Source organism: Clavelina lepadiformis, chromosome 2 (assembly GCF_947623445.1).
Source record: "Clavelina lepadiformis chromosome 2, kaClaLepa1.1, whole genome shotgun sequence".
Classification (NCBI taxonomy): Eukaryota; Metazoa; Chordata; class Ascidiacea; order Aplousobranchia; family Clavelinidae; genus Clavelina; species Clavelina lepadiformis.
The window spans coordinates 13,239,543-13,257,640 of record NC_135241.1 but is presented as its reverse complement, the minus strand read 5'-3'; the positions used below and the strand labels follow the sequence as shown (position 1 = coordinate 13,257,640).

Below are 18,098 nucleotides of genomic sequence, written 5' to 3'. Positions count from 1 at the left end.
TACATCCTTTGAAAGCTTTGTCACTTATATATTATTAAAGGAAAAAGACTTAGCGTTTGAGGTTTCCTATCAACATTGATGCAGTAAGCGAGTTGCTACAATAAATTTCAATTTTGCATATTGAAGTGATTGGAAATGAAGCAAATATGAAGGTCCAGTTCTAGTTTAACTAAAATATTTTACTAAAAAAATTAACCTGCATACTCATTGGGTACTAACCCATGTGGCTGTTAATACTTAGTGGCATCAAAATTTCATTTCACCGCTTCTATTATTGAGGTGACCTTATTGGACCTTTGTTAACACTCTCTGTATCAAGGAATGTAAAACTGTATACCCGTATTTGCGGTCTGATTCTTATGTACACAAAATTACATCACTTCGAATTCTTTTTCAGTTCATCACCAGAGTTTGTGAACTAGCATACGTATCTGCCACACTTGGTGAGCCTTTCCTGATCAGCGTGTGATATGATGTAGCTCAAGTTGCACGGAAGTTGCCATTTTTGGTTTGGTTTTTAAGTTGGAAGCAGGAGGAGTGGAAGTGATGATGGGGAATAAGTGATAAGGTTTTTCAGGTTGATATTGTTTTGATCCCTTACATGGGAGTTCTTGCTTCGTTTCTGTATGTGTAGATTAGCCTAGTTACTGTATTTCGTATTCAAACACGATATCCTAATCCTCAGACCCAGTTCCGAGACTGTTGTTGTTCATTCATAAAATCAATTTGTTACTGCAACTGGCAAACCATTTCATGCTTGGCAAACTGTTTCACAAAATACAAACACAGAAAATCTTCCTTCAATACAAACACAGAAAATCTTCCTATTTTCGGTTTAATGCTAAAACTAAATCAAAACAAATTGGGTAATCCCAGACTGTGTGCTTGAAAAATTGGCTAAAGTATGACACCTGTCATTATGATTGCACATGCGTATTCTGTGTCTAGCAAGTTTTACATTGTGAAATAACTTTAAGATTATTGTAGCAAAAATGGAAAACTTTCAATCCTAGTTTTATTGGTCCAAAATTTAAAAATTAACAATTTACTTCAAATTAACATAGTGTTGACTCGGTAGGTAAGTGGTTTGAGCGCTGGCATCATAATAAACGCTGGTCATATTCCATGTTACATACCCAGTGGCGTTAAACTGTTGTAATGCCCAGGGGCAAGCTATTAACGACACTTTTTCCTGTTCAGTGGACCTGGTGGAAATTCTAATTTGGGCAAAAATATATGTTATGTGCAAAACTCAAAAAACCAACATAAAAAAAAGTGTGACACTCAGGAGCTGCACAATGGCTGGCTCTGTACGTGGGGTTCGAGCGATGACGGATCATCACCATGTTTAAATCAAGCATAGATTTTCCAAATTCCGAGGATAAATATTACCATATCGTACTACACTTCACTATGTTGAATTCCCAATAACTGGAGAACTGTCTGTTAACATATCTTGGCAGAACACCTCTTCAAAAGTTTGTAGATAAACATTTAAACGAAAAAAAATTACTGCCCCTGTTGTGCAATTATACCTAGGAAATGATCCACGTTCCCTCTCAAGATATTCACCAAGAGCTTTTTGCACTTTGCCCAACAAGTCCGCCAAGCGCTCGAGTGAACGTTGACTTCCAGGAATATTCATAACATCCAATACATGCGGAGCTCGTGCAACCTAGTGCAAAATCAACAATGTGGTAATGCTAACAAACCTAAACCACTGTTTAAAAATGCTATTTGAAATGAGTTATGTAACTGTCAAAATAGAAAACAAAAAGATGGAAATTTCTTTAATGAACTTTCGTAAACAATAGAAACCTTTTTCATAAGTTGCAAGAATTCGGATGAAATTGAGGCAAAACGCTGCGATTCTATTGGAAGGAGGTGAGGTATGTCAGCACTACCAGTAAAAATTCCTTCAAGGTAAACCCACCTGTATAGTTTTAAAACAATTCAGTATTTTAAAGATACCTGCAAAGTGATTTAATCATCATATGTTCCAATAATTTTATCATCAAAATGCGTTAATTTAAACGTGACTACTGGGCAACCGATCTCAAGGCTCAAGGATAGCTGACTAGAGGCAAAGTATATGTAAACATAACAGATTTTTCGAGTACTAACTGAACTCAGTATTAATAAACGGAAGAACCAACTGTATATCACGGATACTTATACGGAAATATTATAAAAAAGTGTAACAATGACTGATAAAAAGTGTTTAAGAAGAGCTGATTGTGAGAGTTAAATGATAATGGCATTGAGAGTATAGACATTGTTACAAAACACATTAAATAAAAACAAGGATAACCAATGAAAACCGATGCTAAAATTATAGCTTTGTGGTTGTGAATTTGATTGAGGTCTAGAGATGACCAATGTAGAATCGTAGTGATTTCTGGAATAGAGTTTACAAATATAGAATTTCAAATCTAAAAGTTTTGTATTTTGTAAGTTGCAACAATGTTAACAAAATGTAATTTAAATCAGGTAAACGAAGAGTTGTTTTCTGTCAGACAACCATCAAGCAGGTTATGATTGTAGCAACCTGGGGCTGTTAGATATGAGGTAGTGCCTGTTAAGTAGACGTCTAACCAGTTGCTACTAGCTCATGCAATGAACACGGAAAATTGACCAATTTGAAAAGGCTTAAAACATGCTTAATAATAGTTAAGGTAATAACTGCTGGTTACAACTAGCACGGTCACTAAATCTACAAACCCATTTTGGCTGGAAGGATATTCTATGTACAAAATTAAAATGTTAATATGTCTACAAACATTAAAATTTAACCAAAAACAAATTACAGAGTTTTTAATCTACATGTAATACCTCAAAAAAAAAGAAATAGCAAATTCGATTTATTATTGTTTGCCTAAGTCGTCAGTTCTTCTGTTCCCCTTGATGTGGCGACTTAATCAAATTCTACTGCATAAGTAGTAGAGGAACAGTGACAGAAGTTGCCAAAGTTTTCAAAAGCAAACTTGAGTACACCATTCCCACTAAAAAAAAACACTACTTTGTGTAGTCGCACTAAGTTTGAGGAGAATATAGAATTTTTCAGTATTATGAAAGCAAGAAATTGAGATTTAGAACCGTACATTGATGATCAATCAACTCCAAAATCTACGATTCTGGCTATAAAGTGTGCAGTTATTCTTTGAAATACAGTCCTGTTTTTTCAAATAAATACGACAGAAAGTGCTGTTAAAAATGCCTGGTGATGTCAAATTTATTAGAATATGAAAAACCCTAGAGTAATGTATATATGTCCAGGCTAATTGATTAAAAGTATCTTAAAAAAGCATAAAAAATTAAATATCAAATCTCTGACAAACAAATCATTTTAATGTGTAGTACAACCGTGAAATTCCACAAAACTTGTGCCTGCCACAACATTTTTAAAATAACGGATGATATATTCAAAGAGTGGGGCAGATGCAGGCATGCATCTAGCAAGATTAATGATGTGCACGACGATAATTAAAGTAAAGCAAATTTATTTCGTCAAACACCAGTGTATACGTAAAACAAATAACCAAGGAGTTGAGTCTCCAGTGCAAAAGCTGTATTTCAGTATTAATGATTTCTCGTCAAAAACTGCCATAGTCTACTAAAGCTACTCACATGATTATGAAAATTTACCGTAAAACATAGTTTAATCTAGCATTTAAATTACGACCTGACAAATAATCTGCTGTAAGGTACAAATAAAACAGTTAAACGTTAATTCCCAGCCAAACTACAGGATCAAAACAGATATCAACATGAACTGCCAAGAAATGAAAAAACATTTATCAGCCAAGCGTGATCTTGACGAAGAAAATAGGCAATAATGAGAGGGCTATCAGTCTAAGTATAGATGGTCTATGATCAATCATAATGTGAAGGCCATAATTTTTCAGAAAATAAAAAAGCTTACCGCCGCTGCACATCAATCCACACATCAAAAAGTGCCAATATTCTGTTTAACTTCTCTTCCCATGCAGATGCCTCTTCTTCAAATACCTTGAAATAAATATTGTACTGTATTGTACTTTTCATATTAATGTAATCCAGAGAATAAATACTAAGGGTACAAAAAACAAATAGATCAGGAACAGTTCAGATTAAAACCTCAGTAATAATAAAAAACCAATGAAAGCATCTACATTCTTGAACTTCAAAACTAATACAGAACTAATCGATTGGAAAAAAATAATACTTAAAAACCATTATTTCTCTTGCTATTTACTGCAGTTATTAGGGAAGTAAGCAGAAACGATCAAAGATAGACAGGTGTCACAAGTTAATAACAAATACCTTGTAGTAGGGGCTTAGCTTCATTGCAGACACAGCATTAATATGGTCCTTAACTTTTGTGAAAAGTTCATCCCATCCTCGAATTAGTCTGCACTTGTTTTGGTAATTAACCATATCCAGCTCATATGATTGCCACTGTTCACGAACCTGATACACAAAGCAAAGAAGATAGTTTATAATACCCCCCTTTGTCTGCTGTGTTTTATTCTAAATAACAATAAAAGTTTACCTGTGAAATATACTGTTCCAGTGCCATTTCACCTTGTGCTATGGTTAGAAGTTCTCGTACCATGTTTTCATTTTTCAACAAATTTACATCCCAAACCTATTTTTTCACAAGAATAATAATTTAAATGTGATCCAAGTAAGTAAACTGTTTAAATCCATTTTATGACAAGTGTGGAGATTAAAAAACCCAACTTCTGTGCTGAGTGTAATAAAAGTTCAATCTGTCACAAATTTGGGGCTAAGGGATGCTGGCTCATGGGTAGCAGGAACAACAGCTGTCATTCATTTAACAAAAATATATCATTTATTGAACGACCTGAACTCAGATAAGCCCACCAAAATTAAGTAATTGACCTAACACTTTTCCCAATGGTTCTATCATTGTTAGTAACACATTTGAAATGCTTTATATGAAATAGCTCTGCCGTTGCCTTTCTCTTAACTTCTGCTTGTGCATTTCAACATGGTTTTCAACTTTGGCAATAACCAAAGGTAAAGTTGGGAAAACAAAGATGAAGAGCTTGACCTGCAAAATTTGGATTATGTAGGCAGCATGAATGGGTGCAATGTTGTTAGCAATTCTTAGCTATTCATATACTGAACTTGCGAAACGCATGTTACTTCCACAAAGGTCATGTAGAACATTCAAGTAATACGTTTGTTTTATTGGTTGTGCTGCGAATACGCATTCTGTCTAGAGCAGCTATGTCTAAGCCGCAGTGCTTTTGAAGGTTTTGTGCGGCCCTCGTGTTGGTATCGTTTTATTATATGTGGAGCATATGTGTATGAAATATGCATGAAAGTGTGCCGCTGTGCAAATTGTTTGAGTGTCATATTGTCGTTATTGTGCATGTTGTTGGTACTGTGTTTGTGTAGTTAGTAGTTATTCATGGTGGCAATGTGCTGCCCGAATTCAACTAGTGACGTAATTTTTGGTCCACGAAGATACTTCGGTTGGACATAGCTGGTGTAGAGTGAAGTCACCTACTATTAATAGAAATGCATTTCTCTTAGTGCTTCAAACTACGCATCAATGTGCTGCATAACATGATGATAAGGAAAACATTAATTTTCTATGAGTTACATTTTCTTGACTACTATAGATAGTATCGAATCTGACATTATGATTACGAATTCTGTCTGCTCCAGATGAACGGTATTTGCCTTCCACTAGTGTGGTGGGTTGTTATCTGCAAAAGTACTAAAGTGTTTCTAATTTTATTGTGTGTGTAAAATGAAAATGCCAATTGAAGCCAAAAAGGGCATAAAATTTGGTTTTATTAGTTCTTAAAGTTGGTTTTAGTGAAAACAGTCTAACGTGGGTAAGTATTAGGGATGAGGCGCGAGGAAGATTATTCCGGTTTGTAAAAATACCGAATATATTCGTATCAGCACCAAATGTTAAAACATTGCCGAATCTTGCTTGTAACGTGACATAATTGTTAAAATGGAATGATCAAAATCTGATATGAAAATCCTTAAGCAGTTGACCTTCAGTAAGAAACGTTGAATCTAATTTAGCTTAGTTAGAAAAATATATCATCTTTTTTAACAAAGTTGAGAAATTTGTAAGTATTATTTATATTTGAGTAAGCCATTGTTAGTATTTGTGTTCCATTCGGGCTTAGGTATGTATCAGCCCTTGCTTAGTAAGCATAACTGACATGAATTCAATTTCTGATTCCAACTTTAGTTCGATGTCATCATTTACATTACAAATGACACAAAACCTGGCCAAATAAAAACATTCTAGCTTGTTGCAAGTAATAAACCTGTTCTTATTTTAGCTTACACAGTTTTTACTAAAACTTCCATAAACTTTCCATGCAGTATCAAGCAAGCTCAACTACCAAGAGGTATATACTGTAAATCCAGTTTGTCAACCAAAAGATAAGAAATAGTATTTTAAAGGGAACCTGAATTATCAAATTTGCATTATTGCATAGGAATACTTACATGTCATGGTAAGAATTGCTAACTGAAGGTCAGTTTAATAAATGTTGTATTTAATGCCTTATCAATATAATTAACATTAAGATGATGTTATAGGTTGGAAAGGATATGTTTGCTCAGTTGCATTTTTTTTATGGTTGGGATTAAGAAAACTTACGCTAAGCAATTTTAAAAAGTTAAACAAATATTTGTTTACTTTTAATGCTGCTGCCACAGTCATGCGCATCTTTATTCCTATCTTCTCTGGCACGATTGCCTGGAAAGACCCTGAGGTCATTTTTTGGCATTAGTGTGGTCCTAAGCGCGTGGGCTAATAACATTACAAGTTACAACCACTGATATAATTAATCTACAGACTTTAAAAACCTGCCGTTAACAGCCTTCCCAGCTTGTGACTAGCATGCATGGGAACACTAAAAAATTCCCCACACTTTAAGCAAATAGTCAATAAATATCCTTTAAGCAGTGTGCATGTAACAAACTAAGGTTAAATCTTTAACCAAAAACATAAAACTGCCACCTGATTGTCATTTGACAACGGTGAATCTACATCCCATAAAGATAAATTATTTCGTTTCAGTCATAAATCAAATAACAGTTGAAAGCTCTTGATTTATAAAAAGGACAAAATGTTAAGGTCATGATGTCACCAAAAATGACAATATCTTGATATATTTTTCAAAAAAGAAACAAATTACCTGCCCAAGTGTGAGATCGCTCATCACCCAGAGTACTTTGAGCTGTTTCATTAATTGCTTCCAATGTCTTTCTTTTACAGAACTGCTTTTTAATTCGACAATCATCCAGTTTGCCTACATAGGAAAATAAATTTTTTAAGCGGAACCAAATCCAACTGCTCTTATCATTGTAATAATACGTCAGCTATGTTCAATTCACTGCTGTTTTCCTGTACCCAACCGTTTTTTTATGATAGCAAAGTGGTATTGTGTTTATATCTTGGTGTGTGTATATTCACAAGCACATTTTACACAAATTCGGGTTTGATAGCCATGCTATTGGTTGTCATGCTAACGTTCCATCATTGTGGCATCACCATAATCAACACCTTGCTTGTTCTAAGCCCTCAAGGTTCTGCCAATATTTCCCATTATTGATTGTTTGTAAACTGATTTCTTGTTTGCCCAGTCTACAGCGAGGATAGCATTATACTTTTCGTTCTCCAAAGACAAAAAACATACAATACGAAATACAAAACTTTAATGAAAACCTAACAACTAAGCTTGAAAGAAGAAGTGTTTTGTACTTGGGCTAAAAGTTTAGTGAGATAAATTTATTTAGAGACAAAACCAGTTTTAACAAAATTTTTCGTGATTCGGTCAAATCTAATTTAATTCAAGTGATTGCTTTTTTACTTTTCTTGCTTAACAAAATGAAAATGCTGACCATAAATTAAGAGCATGATAAAAAGTTTTCACCATAAATTTTGGCAGGGCGTATAAGCCCCCTATAGTATTTTGGCCCAATATTTTCATCAAAAAAGGAGGATTATATGCCAACCACATATGGTATATACCACATAGGGCTTATACAGTATACACAGTGTGCTGTTTAGTAAAGAGATATATCATGTGTGTGGTTCATTTTCAATTGTTTGAGACAATTAATTTTTTTTTCATTTTAAACATAAAACACTATTTTTTATGAACATGTACAAATGTTCCGAAAACATATTTACTTTCATGAATTTTTGAAGAGTCTGAAGGGTCTGTAGTACCACTTGAGCAGTTTTGAAACGACAACACGGCAATTGTGACGAAGGTCGCATGCAAGACGTCATTATAGAAAAAGTATAAATGGTTTCGGTCCAGTGCGCAGGTGACATTAATTTGTGATGGTTTGTTGTTGTTATGGCGTTTGCTCAGTGTAGGTTCAGGCTAAAGTTGACATTTTGTGTTGGTTCAAAATTAAGGCTTTTTGTCTGCTTTTTTTGGAAAACATGTAAGGAAAAAAGTTGTTTATAAGTTGAAGCATTTGGTGTGAGAATTCCAGATACGAGAATTTGCTCAAAATACTGCCTTAGAACTATCAGAGGGGTCAATTGACCTTTTTGCAATTTTTTTTTAAATTTTACAAGAAGTGTTTTTTGCTGGCAACATCAAACTGTTTTACTTTTATTCTTTCTGGGTATTTGACACATCATCAACTCGACATAGGAAATTTTTTTTCAAAACAAGTGTTTCGGAATAGAAAATGGTGAATTACCACAGGGGTCAATTGACCCTAAGCCGAGAATATTGGTTTGTTCAATTGAATTTTGAAACAACTTTTACACACAGGTACACTACACTTTCCAGAAACAAACTTTGAACAGTTACAACATTGTACCCTTGTTTTGTTTGACTGGCATATTTTGTTTCTTTTTTTTATTGAGTGGTAAATCTTCATCAGCACGTTCTCTTGCGTTTCGGATGAAAAACTTGGGGGACTGTACGTCTTCTGTTTTTCTCTGCTAAACACAGTTTTTCAGCCAGTTCGATAATAAACTCTTTTTAGTTGTTATTCGAACATCTTTGCATATGACGTATGCATCCAGTGCCACAATTTGCAACAAGTTGAAAAATGCAGCAAGTGGCCATTTTCGTGATGCTGCCTTAGTAGAGTAAGCGCGGAGCGTTGTAGTCCAGAAAAGCCCTTGGTTTCTTGGCTTTATCATCTAACTTCATAACATTGTGAAGTGAAGAAAGTAGTGTAACATTGTGAGGGAGAATTCGCTATCCCCTTGTCGCCGAGCTTCGGCTATTGTGAATTCCATAATGTGATGAATGCTTCTATGACCCCAAAACTCTTGAAACACCTCTTTTGCATTGTGTACCCAGGCAAGAACAAACTGTTTAGTACCTGACCTTGTTTTAATTATATTTTGTTTACTTGCACATCCATTTTGAGGTGGAAACTCAGGTGCCCAAACGGTACCATCTCTACTGACTATCTGTTCTTTGTTTGGCAAAGTAGGGACAGCATTTTCCGAACTACTTTCTTCTTGCACAACATTTGTTTGACAACTCTATATCAAACTCGTTGTCAAACAAATGTCATGTATGCTTGGATCTGGCTCATCAAAGTCTTCTTCATCAACTCAAAGAACTTCTTCTGAATTGTATCTTCTAGCTGCTGTAAACCTAGACATGGTAGATAACTGCACACTACTAATTACACTATAGCTTCTGTCCTAGCAGTAGCAATAGCACTAAAATCTGAAACAAAAACCTGTGTCTTAGACAAATAGCTGCAGAATGTCTGTGGAACATAGTAAAGACCGCAATCTAACGCTTAACTATGAAATTACATATACTCGCTGGCTAGGCCTGCTGTAAAATTATTGGTAGTCTTCAAGTAACTTCCTAAACACTGCAATCAACTAGATTAATTTCTTGCTGCGTCGTAACAATAACAAATTTTTTTGTCTTCCGCAAAATTTGCAGTGTCAAAAAGTGATGATATTGTTACAAAGCGAAACGATACAAGCACTGTGACGTGACTATAGACAAAGGTCACACTGTACAAATTAATTTCCATGAAAAAAATATGAGAAAAATGGTGTTGTTTCCGAAAAATGCAGTCATATTAAACGGAAGGGTCAATTGACCCTCTTGGTAATTCTCGTAGAAAAAAATTCTGGTAGTTCTAGGGTTAAGTCCTTTTATCTTACATCTCGGTGGATGCAAAAATTCAGCTAGGTGACCGGGCTTTTTATAGCAGCAAATGCAAATTGAAAAATGTTACTTTGCATTGTTTAAGATAGGCCTTCAGATGGACCTACAGTGCCTGAAGAAAAAAAGCACTTTTTTAAAACTAACAGTGGCACAAATTACAATTAATACAATCATTTTTTGGCCCAATATCAATACCTTTAAAATAATACGACCTGTCCTATGATACTATATGTCATAAATCAATATTCTAAAAATACCTCCATTTTCTCAAATAGCGGCTATAAAACACTTCAAAAGCTTCATTTACACTATCATTGAAACAAAAATAGTTTGATTGCAGAATTGAATATTGTAACCAAATAATTTTTGATTTCTCATTGCTTACCTTTAGAAAGCTCTTAATAGCTTTGTTTATGTAATCATAAGATGGATATTGACGCAAACGTGAAGGAAATCCTTTTAGGTCATCAATATATTTTTCCATTGCTTGTCTCAATTTTCTTGGATTGACAGATAACCAAGGTTGTTCTTTAACTTGTTCAACACCTTCCCAAACTTTTGATAGTTCAGTCCATACTTCTTTTAAGTCTGACAACTCTTCCACAGATACCTGTCACAATAATAACTAGCAAATTCAGTTAAGTATACTCCAAACTAAGGTTAGGAACTGGAGAAATCCAGGGATTTTAATCGTTTTTTATCAATCCTATTTAATAAATAGTTTTTGTTATAAATAATCTTGGGAATTCAAAAATGTTTCTATGGATGCCAATGCAGTGGGATTTTGCTTGATTATATGGTTTGTTTTTATTTTAGAGCATGTTTACAATGTGAATAAGGGCTTGTCACAATGACATTACTTGGCAGGTCTGGCCAGTTGGAGCGGGCGATCGCCGGAATCTGCCCAAATTCCTCAAGGCAGAAGTTCCAGAGACTTTTGCCAGTGTTGAGCGGTGACTCTTAGTATGGAGTAGTTATCATTGAGCAAATCGCATTTTGTAATAAAATGAAGTAGTTCTTTGAAAAAGACTCTCGATAAAAAAGAGCCAAAGAAGGTTATGTCTAACAGAAATCAGCAAAAAATAACACAGTCTTCTGATATCAAGTTATGACACATTGCAGATTATTCTCGTTGCTTTCCTTATAAATAACAGCAGTCAAGTGCTTTGTCCAGCGCTAAATAGAAGGCTATGCGCTTTTCTTGTAAAGGTGAAAAGCGAGTAGAATTGGGCGCGGTCACTGATACTGCGCAGTGCAAACAGCACTAATTTTTTGAAATCGCTATAAATAGTTCAAACAAAATAAGACCAGACACAACTTGCATCGTGCTGTCCTAAATGTCATAATTAGCACTTATTCCTACGGAATTCTCGTGCAGACCCGATGATATTATGTTATTTTTGTTCTATTTCGTGTGCTTATCAACCAGCGCTGTACTGTATTTTGGCCAGGTTTACAATACTGGCCACGTGACAATACCGCCTGGCAACGTCTGGCCACGCAGTGAAATGCTAAAATATAGTAAAAAACCTAGTAAACTGTGTTGCTCCAGCGGTTTTAATGTTTTTTTCACCTTGTCGGCTCTGACAAGTGAGCCGTTGTGGTGTAATACACACTATAGTTTGCATGAGTATGCTTTGAAAACATGCATTGGCTATCCAGTGAGACTTGAAGAACTTTAACTATTTCCGACTTTCATACACATTACATGATTAACAGCCATGCACACTGAGCTTGTTTGAGTCATATGGAGACCTAGTGGATCTGCTGTTTATAGGATCCATTTCTCCTCGATAGGAGGTGGACCTTATAAGCACTGACTAGTGATATTTGGGCATAAGTCACAATTTTTTGTACCAAATATATTCCGAAAATTTGGAGTGTGACTAATAGAGCAATAAATGTCAAAATACAATTTCATTAAAGTTAAAAATAAAAATAAAAAAAATAAATAATATGCATTAAAATGAAATAACTTTTTTAAAGACTTTCCTGAATTGAAAATCACATGACTGTAACCTACTCATCAAATGTGCAATCGTGCATACTTGTGATGTTGTTGTGATGTGTGATGATATTTTTTACTTCTTACTTTACGTAAGTTGCTACAACACACTGAATTTGTTTTGCACCTTACTGCCCCGTGCATAATCTTTGCGACAAAAACTCGGTAGTTGATTCATGTCCTTTTTGTTATGTTGTTTGTACGACGTCAGTTAGTTTACTGCCAGATCAATTTTCGAAACTCCTTGATATGTAAATCCTTCATGTTATGAGCTGGTAAACTGAACTTTTCGTTTTCAAGTTCGTGGTTCATGATAAATGTCACTTCTATGGCAAATAAATTGTTTCCTTAAACTTGATCCTGTATCCCCCATGTTAATTGCTTTGGTAGCATTGATAGCAACTGGTATGGAAGATACTAGCACTAATGCATTGAAAGGCAAAAAGCATTTAGGGTCAACGTCTTAGGCCGGGTAATTTACTTAATGTGAAAAGATTTCTGTTGCGAGGTTGTCAATAACCTGTCAGAGGTGAGCTTGAAAAAAAACATGGAACACAAAATGAGAAATGTTTACAAGTCTCAATTGTGGAAAAACTATTATGTGAGCAGTGTACTGTTCGACACTTGGGGATTACATGTCTTGAACCATTACCATCAGAACACAGCAAAACTTAGTTTGTTAATTACTCAAAAATTTTTAAATAATTTTGTAAGTTTGAGTTCAAACCAACTTGCATGAGTAATTAGGGTTCTTATAGAAAAGCATCACAATTGTTATTCTCGGGATGAGGGAAGTTTTTGGTTCTTTGCCAGCCTTAAATTCTTAAACTAAGCTGGCTTTTGTCTAAGCTCTAATTGACTGACAATCACGGGCGCCGAACTTGGGTGGACAGGGTGGATTTTTCCGCCCTGGATTTTATAATCCGCTTAATTGAATAAAAATGAAGTTTTTAAAAGATAAAATTGAAAACAACGCGCACTGGGAGCGCACACGCAATGCGTAAGCTTTGTGACTTGTAGTGCGCTTTGTTACGAAACAATGAAACCAACAATGCTCAAAATAAGCATTAACACGTGACTGTCAATACGCTCACATTAACATTCGCACTGTTTTAGTTTCATTTAAGCGTTGCGTTAAGATGATGCCGTAATATGTGAAGAAGTTTTACGAAACAAACAAGTTGAAAAAGACGACAACAATAAAGAAAGCTCTGCTGACGCAATCGTTGTGACAACACCAAAAAATAAACAAGTTCTGCATGTACTTCATATAATTCGCCAACGACTACAGTTTGAAGGGGCGGACATGGCCACATTTGTTCGCTTAAAAACACAAATGCAAGAAAGCATGTTTTCATCTTTTGCGTGTTTGAATGAATGGATGATCGCAATACACAATAAACGTTAGTGTTTTGCGTGTTGACGCCTTTACACGTGACCAGCGTCGCACGTCAAGTAAGAAAATAAGTGGAATTTGCACTTTTGCATAAACGCATAATTCGTTTAATCGCATAAAATGGCTTGGCAAATTGACTATGCAATTAATCGGATTCGACTGATCTGCTTTTGTTGGAAGTGTTTTCCCATCTCTGGTGTAACGTCTGTACAGACAAACATAATGACCAAAAATAACCTTGGGACGACGCATGCGAAGAGTTTAAAGAGAATAGGGAGAGCAAAACTAGAAGAGGTGCAGAAAATCACGGACGATAAATACAATTCAGCTATAAGTGTTAGGTTAGCATAACCGACAAGTCTAGAATTTTTATAAAAAGCAAAAACTTGTAGCATGGCTGTTGTCGCAAATAACGTTGATTAGAAGTATATTTTATCTTATTTTGTGTTTTTACAACAATCCTTGACACGGGGAATTCCCAAACATATGAACCCATTAACTTTTCCGCCCTACATTTTGTAAACTTCGGCGCCTATGCTGACAATATTCATTTATTTTTTTCGTTTTATATACCGCCCAAGTTCAGAATGGTATATCAGGCCCACCGACATCAGGTCCACTAAACAGCAGCAAGTGTTATTTATACCTTGCTTAAGGGTATTACAACAGCAACAGAATGAGAAATCCAATGTTTGTCGCATTACAAGTCAAGCACACTAACCGCTGAGCCATCGACTCGAGCCATGATATAACTACTAAATATGCAGTTTCGATAACTTTTAAAATAAGAGAAGTACCCATTTTCAACATACCAAGAATTTCAAAAAATTATACACCAGCAACAATAGCAGACTGGTTTCTCTCAACAAAAACATACAAGCAAGCAAAAAAATAATCAATCAAAATTTAAGGTTAAAAAAAGGTTATCGTGCACAAAACAACGAATAAAAAAGTAGAATCAAAACAAGAGGAACAAAATGCAAGTGTAATTTAAACTACTTTCAGTATGCCTGTCTAAGGACCGTACCTGAACTCTCTCAGCCGATGGACTTGCAGCGGTATTATCTGATAATTCTAGAGCTTCTTTTGCTTTTGCCAAGTTTTGCCTATCATCTTGCAAACGTTGAAATTTGCCATCAAATATAGCTAATGACTTCAGTGCATCTTCAGGTCGCAAATGACCAGCCACAGGCTTTCCACGATCCCAATCCGATAATAATTCACTTGTTCTGAATCATTCCAAATTAAATTAGTTTATTTTATTTTACACTTCATAGTAATTAAAAAGTTTCTCTATAATAAATGTGCTTTTGTCAAAATTTAAAAAAACTGAAATGTTGAGTTAAATTGTAACTTGTTAAGGTGACTGAAATGCAGTTAACTGTCTTGCCATTAAAAGGGGTGGATTGTCAAACCAAAACTAACTACTATATATTTTATAACGAAGTCACATTTTAATTATACTATTTGCATAAAGAACTATTGTTGAATGGAACAATAATAATTTAATCTGTATCCTAAGATTGAGGAATTTTCACACAACTGAAAGTTGGGAATCATTCCTCATCTTCCGAGCCTCGGCTATCGAGCTAGTCGTTATACTAAAGACAAAATTGGTTATCATAATCTAGTTTGTCCAAAATTTTTATGCGATTATCGTCAATTGCAATATAAAATTTGAAATAAACGTTATGATTTACCGATGACGATTTAAATGTTGGATTAATTATCAACTTTGTTTTAAAATGCTCACTTTGATAAAAACAATGCCTTGGCGGGAATGCGGTTAAATTTTTCTATGCATAAAGCGTCTCTGTTGCTACTAAGCAATAAGCAATGCATTGTCGTTTTGCTAAAAACTTTAGTAAAAATACAGACACATTGTAATGTATATCGGTAACAGTAATTAAAACTTTACTCTTTAGCATGTACATACAGAAATCTATCAGGCTTGGTCAAAAACACTGAGCACTGTGCAACATTAAGATTTACAATGGTGCTAAATTATCATGTCATTCAAAACGAAGTAAAAAAAGATGAAGCAAAATCAGATGTGATATCACAGATTATGATGATGTTTATGACGACTTAATGAGCACTACAATTAATTTGAAAACCAGGATCCTCGGTCGCTGTGGATATAGCCTGGAAGTCTAAAAATGGTGAACAGTTAAGTTGAACTAAACAGTTGATAATTGAGCTGGCTGAAGTGTTCTTGCATGGAAAGGCAAAGGGAAATCGGCTTAAATCATCGATGGCTTCAAACATATTAAGGAACTTGCAGCAAGCGCAAAGGTCCTTTGAAATCTACGCTGATGCACTCCCAAGATCTCATATACTGTAGGCTTGTTTTACATTATCGACAGAAAAGGGGAGGTTCTTGCTTCTGACAAAGTGATTAAAGCTTTGTCACTCAAAGATGATCAGGATTGGCATGGATGTTATCGGACTAGTGGGAGAGTCCAGCATTAACATGTGACGAAGGACCAGGAATAACAGTTTGACTAATAAGTTTATGGATGATATTATAGGAAACCTGTCCCCGTTCAATACTACAGACTTGGATTTTGGCGCTTTTAATTTTTCCTTTCTGTTGTTGATTAAACATAAATAAAATTGATTTCTGGTTGGCGATCTGAGTAAATGGTTTGCCGTGGAGATAACTGGACCACTTGCAAACTGCTTCTATAACAGAAGCTTCTTTTTCAATATATTAATACTTGGCTTCTGCGTTAGTAACTGTGCGTGACATAAATGCGACAGCACAATCTTTCTGGTGTAGAATAGCAGCAATCACAAAATCAGAAGGGTCACCTTCCACAGTTAAAGTCTTCATCGATGGTGGCTAAACAGACTTTTTGTATAGTTTCTTTTAGCATGTTGAAAGAGGCAACTTTTTGAACACTTAGTGGGAATTCGGAAGCCTTGTTAAGAGGACGGATTTTCTCAGAGAAGTTAGTAATTCACTTTGCGTAAACTGCAAAGAGACCATTGGTTCTCATCAGCTCTTTCAGTACTGAAGATGAGGGCTAGTTGACAAGCGGCTGCAACTTTTTGAGGTCATGTTGAATGTTTTTGTGAGAAACCTAGTACTTTAAACCTATCAGCAGTAAGCGGAGATTGTGCATCATTGAGAGTTAAGTTCTCATTTTTAGTGGCTTCCAGAAAGTTTCGGTCATGATCTTCTATTGAGTGACCGGGAAAAGTTATGTTGTATTTAATAATACTATCGATAATGCATTGAAAAGCCGAGAAGCCGTTTGTGACACCAAAGGGTAGGTGGCAGTATTGGTCCTATCGCTTCGAACGGAGTAACATTTATTACAAGGTTTATTGCCTTATGTTAAAGGAATTTGATAAGTACATTTTAAGTCTAATGTGCTAAATACCTTAAACTTTGAAACAGAATTGGTCTGTTCGTCGATTCGAGGCAGGGATACGCGTCAAGTAATGTAAACCTGTTTATAGTCTGAGAATAATCGTCTACTATCCGCTTCTTGTGTCTCTAATCCTTTGTTACGACAACCTGGGCATGCCAGGGCTAAATCGATGGTATAATCGTATCATCCTGCAATAACCTGGCAGTTTCTTCTTTATTGTACTCCCAATATGCTTGGCCATAGAAACATGACGTCGTTGCAATTGATTTGAGTTGGAGCAACAAATGCCGAAACAGAGGAAGTAGTTCTATGTCAGCTTGAGCAACTTCACAGATGGCTGCGAAACCTAATAGTAAAGGTTTCTTTTGTTTCTCTATTTTGAAAACGACACCGTCATGCAGATTCATAACATTGTCACCGAGTATAATATCAGCAAAGAGATTGTGTGAAATTCGTAGCTTAAAACCTTTATACTAACGGTTTTCTAGGCGGAAAGAAATTCTCACACCCCAGGACTCTTGCTTGGACTTTTAGAGGCCATGGCGACTTGGTTATAGCGACTTGTATGCTTCAAGCACAGTTTTCTTGCAAAGCTTTCATCTATAAAGATGGTAGAAGCTTTTCCTGACTCACCAGGATGTTGCCGTTGAGTAGCCAATACTTGAACTTTCGTTCTGCCAAAGGAACACTGGAATCGAAATCGAGATCTTTTAGATGAAAGAATTTCTCCATGAGTGAATGAGCTAACTCAGTTGCACTCTGGCAAGATCATGTGGCCCACTGTGAACAGTGCAATGTGTTGTGTAACTATGGTGTGATTATTAGTCAATCATCATAGTGGATTGAATCTAAAGAAAAAGGCTACATATAATTACATAATAACTCATTGTATAGAAGTTAATAAGCTTGATATTATCTCATTTCTTGGATTGTGCTCAATCTATGTGCTGATGCACCAACTTGGTGTGTCAATCACTCGATTAATCTTCAAGCATTCGAGTTCAAGTCAAGTTGTTTGTGTGATAATATAAGGTATATTATGTTTGTTTTATGTTTAATATAGTTTGTTACTCAGATATTGTTCCGGTGCTACATCATTAGCTACTTGCAATCAGGGCCATTCTCAGACACAGATGTTTGTGCAGCCGCCAACAGTTAAA

The 18,098-nt window shown here is 35.4% G+C and overlaps 1 protein-coding gene across 1 annotated transcript in view; it reads right to left on the bottom strand.

The window, feature by feature from the left end:
- LOC143445123 (cytoplasmic dynein 1 heavy chain 1-like) overlaps positions 1 to 18,098 on the bottom strand; it is a 160,868-nt gene that overhangs the window by 84,540 nt on the left and 58,230 nt on the right. The window contains exons 28-35 of the mRNA XM_076944003.1: positions 14,586 to 14,787; positions 10,543 to 10,767; positions 7,182 to 7,295; positions 4,532 to 4,627; positions 4,303 to 4,449; positions 3,923 to 4,008; positions 1,819 to 1,933; positions 1,536 to 1,675 (exon numbers count right to left, since the gene is read on the bottom strand). Coding sequence (XP_076800118.1) covers positions 1,536 to 1,675; positions 1,819 to 1,933; positions 3,923 to 4,008; positions 4,303 to 4,449; positions 4,532 to 4,627; positions 7,182 to 7,295; positions 10,543 to 10,767; positions 14,586 to 14,787 — 1,125 coding nt within the window. The remainder of the gene's footprint in view (positions 1 to 1,535; positions 1,676 to 1,818; positions 1,934 to 3,922; positions 4,009 to 4,302; positions 4,450 to 4,531; positions 4,628 to 7,181; positions 7,296 to 10,542; positions 10,768 to 14,585; positions 14,788 to 18,098) is intronic.